At 38.0% G+C, this 10,984-nt stretch overlaps 5 protein-coding genes across 5 annotated transcripts; all 5 read right to left on the bottom strand.

The window, feature by feature from the left end:
• Positions 1–3,004: 3,004 nt before the first annotated feature.
• Positions 3,005–3,892, bottom strand: LOC137584649 (uncharacterized). Its single transcript, XM_068300160.1, has 2 exons — positions 3,498–3,892; positions 3,005–3,436 (listed from the first exon to the last, which is right to left on the bottom strand). Exons 1-2 carry the CDS (start codon positions 3,877–3,879, stop codon positions 3,381–3,383), a joined length of 438 nt encoding a protein of 145 aa, XP_068156261.1. The 5' UTR covers positions 3,880–3,892; the 3' UTR covers positions 3,005–3,380.
• Positions 3,893–5,691: 1,799 nt separating this feature from the next.
• Positions 5,692–6,725, bottom strand: LOC137584802 (uncharacterized). The gene is made up of 3 exons (XM_068300369.1): positions 5,997–6,725; positions 5,778–5,930; positions 5,692–5,717 (listed from the first exon to the last, which is right to left on the bottom strand). Exons 1-3 carry the CDS (start codon positions 6,166–6,168, stop codon positions 5,707–5,709), a joined length of 336 nt encoding a protein of 111 aa, XP_068156470.1. The 5' UTR covers positions 6,169–6,725; the 3' UTR covers positions 5,692–5,706.
• A 129-nt stretch (positions 6,726–6,854) lies between these two features.
• On the bottom strand, positions 6,855–7,458 carry LOC137584801 (uncharacterized). Its single transcript, XM_068300368.1, has 3 exons — positions 7,239–7,458; positions 7,020–7,172; positions 6,855–6,955 (listed from the first exon to the last, which is right to left on the bottom strand). Exons 1-3 carry the CDS (start codon positions 7,411–7,413, stop codon positions 6,945–6,947), a joined length of 339 nt encoding a protein of 112 aa, XP_068156469.1. The 5' UTR covers positions 7,414–7,458; the 3' UTR covers positions 6,855–6,944.
• Positions 7,459–7,736: 278 nt separating this feature from the next.
• On the bottom strand, positions 7,737–8,903 carry LOC137583919 (lysosomal aspartic protease). The gene has a single exon (XM_068299106.1). It carries the CDS (start codon positions 8,901–8,903, stop codon positions 7,737–7,739), a length of 1,167 nt encoding a protein of 388 aa, XP_068155207.1.
• A 645-nt stretch (positions 8,904–9,548) lies between these two features.
• Positions 9,549–10,761, bottom strand: LOC137585041 (cathepsin D). The gene has a single exon (XM_068300689.1). The coding sequence runs from the start codon at positions 10,754–10,756 to the stop codon at positions 9,584–9,586; it is 1,173 nt and encodes a 390-aa protein (XP_068156790.1). The 5' UTR covers positions 10,757–10,761; the 3' UTR covers positions 9,549–9,583.
• Between the last annotated feature and the right edge of the window lie 223 nt (positions 10,762–10,984).

Genomic DNA, 10,984 nt, shown 5'->3' with positions numbered 1-10,984 from the left:
AATTTAATTAAATTTTCTAACCATTTGTTTTTAATAGATATCCAAAGGTAATAACAAATAATCAAATAAACTTGACTATACAATGAGAAAAAATATCCCAAGTTTTTATTTATTTTTGGCATGACAAAATAAAAATTTACTTGTAGTATCACTTTCCCATTGGCCATTAAGCTGCACCTCCACCTCTATAATGGCAATCACTTCAATCGTAACATAGCATCAGTCCAAACCAATTAATTTAATTTGTCATGTCTCACAAACACACACACACACACACTCAGACCAGTTAGGCCAAGCCGTCAAAAGACAAACCAATAGAAATTCATTTTATGAAAAGTAACAAAAAAATTAAATGATATTTCTTAGTGCTGGCTTAGGCAGACTCAAAACGTATGTATATACATACATACATATATGAATGTTTCTATGTGTGCGAGTTTATCTATTTATTTTCCATAACCATATCGATTTTTGTGGCCTTTGGCTTTGGCTTTGTTGCATTTGACAATTGCTTTGCATGAACGCACGAAAATTGTGCAACAGTGCACCGTTTGGACCACGCATTTTTTGAAAAGTTGTTTTCTGTTCTTTTTTATTAAAGTCAAACACTTTTTGTTGCAGTTTTTGTTGTTGTTGTTGATTCTTTTAATCCACAAGTTTGTTGTTTTATCGACCCGGTTTGACGGCCTGGCATGTTTGCTCCTTTTTGTGAGTAGAAGTTTAGTTTATTTCTTCTTTTTTTTCTATTTTGTTGGTTAGTTGGATAAGATTTGCTTGGTACGTTTAATAGTTTTTTCTTTTTTTCTGTTTAAAAAACATGCTATTAATTTTTTGTTTTTATCTTTTTTAATGTCGTGTGACATTTTTGTTAACGCATGGCTTCAATGTAGAGCAAAACATTAGCATGTCGGCATTAGTTTTCAATATTTCTTGCTGTCATTGAGAAAAAGAGGTGGCTTTGATGGCGCTTTAATTGATATTTATGGACCATAACGAGAACATCATAATAAAGGTGTAAAAGGCTTGTTTGGACTGACTGACAACAAAAAATAGCGCCCACAATGTTTTGGCCATTTGATTAGGCTCAACACAAGAACTAGCCACAAATGGTTTACCAATTTAATTAAGTTGAAGCCACAGATTGAGTCTCAGAGCAGCAGCTGGATTCAGACAACCTTGCCAGCATTCTTAACATGTTCAAGATTTTTGTCAACGCACTACATACAGAGGTTCAGTGTTGGTGTTGCTGTTGGTCTTGCTGCTGCGTTCACTTTTCAAATGCTTACGAAATGTCAATTTTCGGCACACAAACTTATTTGTTATTTGATCGAAACGATTGAGCAATTGTTAATCTGTATGTGTGTGTCTGTGTGTGTTGTTGGATTTCGTTTCGTATTGATTTGTTAACTAATTGTAATTAAAATTAAATCGACCACCGTCAATTCTGCCTTGCATGTCGACTAAAAAGTGTTAACACCCTGATCTCAGCACAGCTGGCCACAAAAATGACTCATAGACCACACTCAGCTCATATCTATGTAGATTCGGGGCAACTTCATCTACAATACAAAATATGCAAATAGGCTATAAACAATTTGGTAATTTTACGCAACTTGCGTACCCTTCACTTTGGCCAGAGTAAATCCTTTTGCTGGCACCTAAAATTGTAAGAAATACTTTATAGAAATATATAGTTTAATATCATACTGTTTTTAAGTTTGAATAGGTAACCACAGACTACACCCAATATGTTTTTGCCAAAAATATGTGGAGCCAAAATTAGCTTAGCCTTTGCTGTTTTGATATGTTGCTCTTGTTGAATTTATTGTTACCATGACATTTCATTTTGATTCATATTCAGTTATCAAAGTAATTAGTTTTGCCATTTCTTATAAAATTGTTCAAGTTGTTGTGGCTTTTGAACTGACCCTGAGCCATTTATTGCGTTGGCGAGGTCATTTTGTAATTGGAACTGAGCCTATCTATCTCTCAGGCTACCAATAGCAACATAATCAAACATGTTTTTCTGTCGTTCGCTTATGATTTCTTTTACTTAGCCAAGTTAATCGCAGTCTTAATGAAGTCTTCTATATGCCAATTAAAGCCATTCACGACAAGTAAATGATGAATTTTTGGGCAATCTAAGCTCATGTATTATGCATTGTCTTAGTAGTCAGCAAGTATATTGACCAAAAAATAATGTCACTTTTTTGTTTGATATTTCTTTTATAAAAATCGAAAAGAAAAACCAAAATAATTTATTGATTTCGTGTGTTTAGTCTTAGGTGTGTAAGCAGTGTGATTGAGCAGTAATCAGTTGACATATTTAGCTTTCATCAGTCCAATCTCAGGATCAGCTTAATAAGGGATGCTGCTCCTGGGCAAACGATGGCAATCATGGCGACTTATGGGCTTCAGCAGGCTATTCATGGCATTACGACGTTCGCAATTGGCGTGGGCCAGATGGCAGGAGTTGTTGAATTTGTAGCAGTATTGGCCATCGGTGGTATAGGTGATATCGGCAACAGAATTGGAGCAATGGATATTGGCCCGACAGTTGCGTCTGTGGTGCACATGCGAGTGACCAATTGGTGTGTGAACAGCAGTCACGAGGGCAGCGGGATGCCGAGAATGATGCATGATCGGATTACGGTGTGCAATTGGCAGATAATTAACGGCATGTCCATCCAAGTAAATGGGCGAGCCTCCATATGTTGGAAGAGAGGCAGGTCCAGTTACAACATTTAATCCAGTGTGGTACCCACTAGGTGGCAGATAAGCAGTTCCATGACCATAAGCGGGAATGATGTTGGCTAAGCCGAGGCAACAGAACAGAACAATAAAACGAGCCGGCATTTTCGGGGAAATGGTTGAGACACAACTGATGCTTCTCCTGGACAAAGTCAACACTTTTATAGCTCCCTGAATATGCTTCTTATGAACATACACATATACTCTGAGTCTGCAAAGACTCGGAGACTTATTAAGAAACACAATACAAAAATTCTAATTACCAAAGCATTTAATGAATTAATTAAAAGATAAGCACTTGATGAATTGCCCCCGTAAAAACATAAACAAATTAAACATTTCGCATGCTCTGGAACTGAATTTCAAGTTGAACCTGGAATTTGCGTATAACTTTTCCCCACTAATCCAGTTTCCAAGTTACTTGAACTTTGGCTCAGCATGTGCTTGGGGTTTAACAATCAACAGATAAAAGATAAGAACCGATTGAAATCGAAACAAGATTATTCAAGTACTCCCTCTAATAAGTCAAATCGTAAATGATTTGCTTAGTTAAATCTCTTATAGCTCCATATTGATAGATTAATATTATTTCTCATTAACCTCTCAGCCTCAATGACTTCTGCAACTGTTTAGTCCACATGAACGGGTGACTCAACACATTCTCCGATGTCATAATACGAATAAGCTACAAAAAGAAAGATTTAGTATTGAATTTCCGTAGAAATATCTTCAATTTCGCTACTCACGTCTCTCATTTTCGCAAATATAATTGCGCATCTCACATTCATTGCTAAATGATATATAATCCTCTTGAAAAATCTGACAGCACACTGGTTTGTAGGTATCATGGCAATATTGAAGACAACTTTGCTTGCAGGTTTTCCTATCCGTTTCAGTTAGTTCCGTTTGTCCACTGAGCCCGCGAGCACATTGTTCCACCTGGAACAGGCATCGATTGTGGAAAAGATAACAACGCTCTTCATCGATGGCCCAGACAAAATCCTTGACAGCCGAACACTTATATTTCACACTGCATTCGAAAAGTTTGTGTTCCCTTGCCTGAATGCTAATTGCAATTAGGAGCAGGCAGCTGAACTTCAATCTTAATTTGTTTACTCCACTGCTCATGTTCGTTTGCCACTTGTCTAGTAACTTAAGCCATACATCTAAATTGTGTTTAATTTATATGATTCTCAGATTCGCCGATTCAACATTAACCCTTGCCAAGAAACTGGGACTATTTTAACCCATGCAAAATGTAACTAAACTTGCATTCCCAATCAATGCCTTAGAAAATTTTGAAAAAATGAAACCAAATTATATGTTATATATTATATTATTATCGTAGGTACTCAAAGGTTTTGTTTTTGTAATAACACCTACAAATTTACATATCCGATTTACCTGTCTTTGCAGAATTCTGTGTACTAGAAGTGGGTTAACGACAGCTGACGCAAGTCAACTATAATTTATGATGGGGTTTTTTTTTTTGCAAGATCTATTGTGGTTGGCTGCAGATCCAACGTGATAGATACTTAACTGGCTGTTATTTGTTAGAATATTTCTGGAATAATAGATAACTCAAAGCTAATATAACTTAATTAATAATTTCATCTTAATTGCTTTCATTGTTAAAGTGAATTAATTTAATAGTCCATGTTATTTAAATAACAGAAACTTATTTGTTGTATTTTTTTGTTAATTTTGTGGCAAAGTTGTCTTAATCAACGTTAATCATTAGGCTTGTCCTGGCCATCGAGGACCACTTGAATGTGACTTATGAACAGTTCTACACATAGGCTGTAAATTTAAAAAAATGAATTATAAAACAATATTTTAATAAGTAGATTAAAAGACTCACTTTGCCCCGTCACGCAATTGAAACGTCTCATTTCACATTCATTGCCAAAAGTCCTTGATTCTCCCTTATAAGTACCAACAATTAGATCATAACTTAGGTCGCACTCAAATCTGCAAAAGTTTTGGCATTCCGCTTGTGTGGTAATTGTTAGAGCTAAGCAGAAAATAAAATTATTTAGCAATTGTAGTTTTTTTGGTACGGATTCCTTGCTTACGTTCTATCAGATGACAATGCTCCTTATCGAAATAGCATTTGTTGCGGAACACATAGCAGTCATCACCCAGAGCCCAGATCACCTCCTCCGTATCTGGACAATCACCTGAGCAATTAGCACTGACTTGGCTCAAGGCCAGAGCAAAGATCACAGAAATTAAGAGAAATGCTTTCATTATTCAATAGTATCTGTTGAAAACAAACCTCGCAGACGAACTGACAGGCAGATGTGAAGGGAAAAAGCGTTAAATAGCCTTAGCTATGAGCCATTAAAATAAGTATCAATGTTGCTAACAGAGAATGATGTTGTCACACACGTACTATGTAGATGTTGGGGACTTTTTTTCACGTTATTTAAGTACATCTACGTGCAAATTCACTTCAAATTCATATATTCAATAGACGATAGCGCGATATTGATCTTGAATGGGACAGCTCTTCGTTCGAACAAGTTTTTGCTCACTCTCTGTTTCGACTTATACCTACCTAACTTCACTCCGCACTTTTCTTCCTCTCATTCTCAACTGTATTATTCAATGCTTCCAAAACGACTTATTTAAAAGATAGAAATGCCAAAAAATTATAAATTAAATAAGTGAAATGTAGATAATATTGGTTTGAATATTATATGTATAACAATTGATGAAACTAAACAACAATAAACACAAATACTTTGGCCCTTAAGAGAGCTGATGCCAAAATTTTCCAAATATTAAGTAAATATATTTAAAATAATTCACATATGCAAATACATTTTACACAAAGCGAGCCCCCAAAACATCAGGCCATAGAAAAAAGCAAACAAATTCTTTATAATTTATTTCATTCCAAAGATAACTGGTTCAAACCGAATGGCTGATCTTTTTAACCAGGTCTTAGTTTTATATGAAGGCTGTTGGAGTATGAAAAGTATTATTACACATTGTAGAAAATACTTGAGGGCCAAACTCACTTTCTCCTGTGATGCAGCTGTGGATATTTTTCTCACATTGATTGCGAAAAGTCCTCAAATGTCCTCGGTAAGTGCCACCTAGAGGTTGATACACTTGAGGGCAGACAAAATCACACAATTCCTGGCATTCATCTTTGGTGGTAATTGTTAAAGCTGTGTAAAAAATTAAGATATCTATTAATAATAGGTGCTTAGAGATAGATAACCTTCTTTGCTTACGTTGCTTGCGATGGCAATTCTCCTTGTCGAAATAACACTTGTTCCGGAACACATTACAGCCCCCACCCAGAGCCCACACCACCTCCTCCGTATCGGGGCAATCAGCTGAGCAATTAGCACTGACTTGGCTTAAGGCCACAGCAAAGATAACACAAAGTGGGAGTGGCTTCATTATTCAATAGTATATGCTCAAAACAAAGCTCACTGACGACCAACTGGCAGATGTGAACTACGAGCTATAAAAATCATTAATGATGCCACACACTAACCAAGTCCCATGTTGGGGACTTTTTCCATATTATTTAAGTACATCTACGTGCAAACGAATAGATTCTCTATGATCGACGTTTCGGTCGAGCAAGTTTTCGCTCTCTCTCTCTCTCTCTCTCTCTGCTTCGACTTTCCCACAACTTCTCTCTGCATTTCTCTTCCTCTGTTTCCCAACTTTGTTATTTAACACTTTTAAATACAACTTATTGAAGGAGTACTTAGGCAGGCACAGTTTAATAGTTTATTCCACACTATTAAAGTTTGCTAGATCCTGATCAAGCATTAAATTGAAAGTACATAGATTTTGAATTATTGTTTTTAGCAATTTTTTTCTTACTCTTTCAGAATATTACTCAGAATTGTTTTGTTTGTGCAGGTGTCTCAAAAATCTATTGTTTATATATTATTTGTATAACGATTGATGATACCAAACACGATAAGAACAAATACATTGGCCCTAGAGAGTGCTGATGCAAAACTTTCCCAAATATTGAGAAAATATAATTAACATAATTTATAAATGCAAATACATTTTTACAACCAGCGAACCCTTCAAACTTTATGCCAAGATACAAAAAAAAAAAAAAGTTCTTTATAATTCATTTTATTTCAAATGTAACTGCTTCTAAAATGTTCAGCTTTGACCCACTGGCTGAGCTCTTTAGGTGGGTCTCAGTTTTACAAATAAGCTGTTGGGATATACGTAAGTAAAATTATATAACATTGTAAAAAATACTTGAGAGCCAAACTTACTTTCTCCTGTGCTGCAGATGTGGGCATTTTTCTCACATTGATTGCCAAAAGTCCTTGTTTTTCCACGGTAAGTGCCACCAACAGGTTGATAGACTTGTATACAGGCATCCGCGCAAAATTTCTGGCATTCCTCTTTGGTGGTAATAGTTAGAGCTAAGTAGATAATTTAATTACTTATTAATTATAGGTGCTTAGAGATAGATAATCTTTTTTGCCTACGTGGCTTGCGATGGCAATTCTCCTTGTCGAAATAACACTTGTTCCGGAACACATTACAGCCCCCACCCAGAGCCCAGACCACCTCCTCCGTATCGGGGCAATCAGCTGAGCAATTAGCACTGACTTGGCTTAGGGCCAGAGCAAAGATCACACAAAGTGGGAGAAATAGCTTCATTATTCGATAGTATCTGCTCAAAGCTCACTGGAGAACTAACTGCCAGATGTTCATGGAAGATGCGTTTATATAGCCATGGGCTAGGGCAGTGGAAAAATTTATTAATTATGATAATTGCCAAAGTTGACGTCACACACGTGCCAGATGTAGGGGATTTTTTCTTGTGTTTGGTGAAATACATATATGTATATTATTAAATGTTTGGATTAACATTTTGTGGGCTCGCCTGATCAGATGTTTGGGCAAACTCGTTTTATGATGATCTCCCACTCTTAAATAAAACACATAATAGAGAATATTTATTTCAGATAACTTTCTTTTGTCTATGCAGCTGGTGCGAATCCAATTCGCAGTTGTCCCATATCGAAGGCTGTATAAAATCTCCCGATGAATACATCACCCAAAATCCAGAATTCGGTATCCATTCCAGTGAATGCCGAGAGGCAAAGTGCAGAGCCATCGTCATCCGTTAGTCGAATAATATAATCTAGGGGCTGCAAGGCGAAACGTTGCCCACCAATAATAAAGCTAATGTCCGGCAGGCGATCTATATGATTACAGTTAACCACATACTCGCCACTAGAGGTAGGGAATCCGCCGATCAGCCTATTTATAATCAGATGCTCCCTTGGAGGCGCCACCAGTAACGATGTTCCCGTATCTGCAATAGCTTGGCGATGTTCCGCTATGCGCTGGCCGCCTATTTCGATGCCTTGCATCTCGAATTGCCAATAACCAGGATTACTAAGTGGCACATAGGTGAGTTGACCCGTAAACTTGGTTGAATCAGTGCCTCCGAAAAGAAGTTCTCCGCCGCTACGCTCAGTACCATTGCGTTTGAGGTAGAACGAGAAAACACATTGATCCACCAACTTTTGATCACACATGCTCTGAAATAAGGGAGTCACGTGTTGCTCGGCAATTTTTCGAAATGCGAGACCCACAATGCCAGCAAAGTTTGTGTCAATGAAGGTATCTCCTGGTTCGTGCTCGGCCACGCCAAAAGTCTGATTGCGAACAACCATTTGGCCTATCGTAACTGTGTCCTCTGCCAATCTACCCGACAGACTGCCTGTGCCGTAGGCTATAGCGAAGGGACGACCATTTGGCACATGACTTTGCGATGCGCTGGCATTGTAACGATGATGATGCTGGCAGGCTCGATTCTTCAAAGAGCAATCAGCACTAGGAACCCAGAGATTCGCCGATCCAGTATCGAAGAGCATATTAAAGGGCTGACCCGGTGTGCCAATGCTTATGGGTCCTGCATACTCCAAGTTCATGCGATTATCCAATTGTTCGCTGGCACTACGCTCCTGCAATTCGTCTTGATTTCCGCTCAAATTGTACTTGGCATAGAGAGAAGTCTTACCAGCACGATGATGTCGACGGCTGGCCATAAACGAGGCCTGAAACTGCATAGGAATGCGAATCAAATGACCATCAGTAAAAAGAGCCAATGACAATAGAATCCAGATTGCCCAACTCATTGTGTACCGAACGCCCCGAATATTCCGTTACGACTAATTGAAACAATTCTTGTGCGAATTGTTTTATAGCTTCTCCAAATAGAGCAATTTGAAACATTTTATTACCCCCTCCGGTCAGTCGAGCAGACTCCAAATGGTTGAATGAACTGGCTAATTTCAAAATTGAACGCATTTAAATGTTTGGCAAGTACATAAAAGCGTAGCAACTCACATTTAATTGAATAAACAATGCTTTGAGTAATTACACGCAGCACCAGCAGCGGCAAAAAAAAAAGCAGACCAAATCTATTTCAATCATTACTCCACCGACTTTTAGTTACCTTTTAATTGGCTTAGATTCGATTGGAATTTTACCACTTACCTTAATAGACAACCGTTGCGTATGAACTACAAACATTTTGAAGAACAAATTCGATAGAATCAATTTATCTTTCAATCTTTGAAGCTATATATGAACTCTACTTATACTATCAAACTTGTTAATAGTCTTAAGCATTTCTGGTAAGGGTATAAGAATTTAGACAACAGTCAGCAGAGTAGAACAGAAGGGAATTAGATTTTAAATTACCTCGTCAATAAATTAGTTTGTTTATTTTACTGTCTGCCTAGGAAAATTGTTTAAACAAATGATATTTACATTAAAACTGAAGTTTTACATGTTTTATTAAACCAATTCGAATCTAATTCACTTCTGGAATGGCTTTTGCCAATCCGATGCGCTTTTTATCAAAATCATAGACCGTGTAGTAGCGGCTAAGGAATATATCACCCAGCACCCAAAAGTTCATAACAATTGGCACAAATACTGAAACACAAAACGAGCTATTCGACACTGTTTTGTCATCGATCTCGATAACATAATCCCTGGGGGTGATGACAAACTCTGCACCTTCAATGATCAGGCGAATATTTGGCAAGTTTTGCAGCTGACAGCTGAGAATATAGTGACCTCCGTGTACTTTGGCTCCCAAGGCCAGATGAAGGTCATCGAAGATGTACTCTGGCACAAGGATCAGTGAGGTGCCAGTATCCAATATGCCATTAACAGGCCCATCGACTTCTTTATTTTGACCAACAAACACTTTGGCTATCCTTAGTTTCCAGTAACCAGACGGTGTGATAGGTGCATAGTGTAGATTTCCATCAAACTGATACTCAACAATGCCCCCAAAGACTATCTCGCCGCCATATTTTCTCGTACTGTTTAAGGCATTGCGACGTATATACACAGAGAATAAACACTGGTCTACCAACTTAAGTTCACACAGACGCTGGACAAAAGGTGTTGTACCTGGCCAGGCAATCCTGGACATGCCAAGACCCACAATTCCATCAAATGTCACACTGCTAAAGACCGCCTGATGCTGAAGCAGGGCCTGACCAAAACTTATATTGGCAACCTTAACACCAGCAATGTGAAGTGTATCCTTCGATAGGTAGCCCGTGACAGTTCCAGAACCATAGGAAAGGCTGAAATTACGTCCATCAAAGACATGACTCGCAGAATTACTGGCATTATAGCGTCTATGCCTTTGGCATGCCACATTAGTCTTTGGACAATTGCTGGAGGGTAGCCAAGTGTTGGCTGATCCTGTATCGAATATCACACGAAATTGCTGCGGTGGTGTGCCCAAGGCTATGTTGCCATAGTACTCGATGTTTCGCCGATTGCTAAGCAGTAGATGAAGACTCCTTGGATAAATTGATTGATTGCCAGTTATGAAACTGTTGAAAGCCTCAGTAAAATTAGTTGTACTCCGATCTTGCCAAGCCAAAGGCACTCGAAGCAATACCGAACTTGTGACTGAGACCAGAGCTGGGCCCAGAAGTAGCCACCACAGAACTTGTGGCATCTCACTGAAAAACCTCAATAACTACTGAACCTCAGCTAAATGCTGATCAGTGAAAATGAATCCCCCGATAGTCGATCATGTAAGTGCAGCTGTTAGACTTAATTAACCAGTTCGCTTGTAACTTAAAATAAACCTCTAAACAGTCTTGCCTCATCTCGGACAAAAAACAATATATGTATATTACAACTATTAGCAGATTTAGAGGGGGAAAAACGTACATTGGAAATA

The sequence above is a fragment of the Drosophila tropicalis genome, unplaced genomic scaffold (genome assembly GCF_018151085.1).
Source record: "Drosophila tropicalis isolate 14030-0801.00 unplaced genomic scaffold, ASM1815108v1 contig_878, whole genome shotgun sequence".
Lineage (NCBI taxonomy): Eukaryota > Metazoa > Arthropoda > Insecta > Diptera > Drosophilidae > Drosophila > Drosophila tropicalis.
The sequence above is the reverse complement of the archived record's forward strand: the minus strand, read 5'-3'. Positions and strand labels throughout refer to the sequence as shown.

Coding starts and splice junctions, on each gene's coding strand:
- LOC137583919 (XM_068299106.1), bottom strand. CDS start 8,903: ATGAGTTGGGCAATCTGGATTCTATTGTCATTGGCTCTTTTTACTGAT.
- LOC137584801 (XM_068300368.1), bottom strand. CDS start 7,413: ATGAAGCTATTTCTCCCACTTTGTGTGATCTTTGCTCTGGCCCTAAGC. Junction 7,173..7,238: donor GAATTGCCATCGCAAGCCAC/GTAGGCAAAAAA, acceptor TTATCTACTTAG/CTCTAACTATTACCACCAAA.
- LOC137584649 (XM_068300160.1), bottom strand. CDS start 3,879: ATGAGCAGTGGAGTAAACAAATTAAGATTGAAGTTCAGCTGCCTGCTC. Junction 3,437..3,497: donor TATTTGCGAAAATGAGAGAC/GTGAGTAGCGAA, acceptor TTCTTTTTGTAG/CTTATTCGTATTATGACATC.
- LOC137584802 (XM_068300369.1), bottom strand. CDS start 6,168: ATGAAGCCACTCCCACTTTGTGTTATCTTTGCTGTGGCCTTAAGCCAA. Junction 5,931..5,996: donor GAATTGCCATCGCAAGCAAC/GTAAGCAAAGAA, acceptor TTTTTTACACAG/CTTTAACAATTACCACCAAA.
- LOC137585041 (XM_068300689.1), bottom strand. CDS start 10,756: ATGCCACAAGTTCTGTGGTGGCTACTTCTGGGCCCAGCTCTGGTCTCA.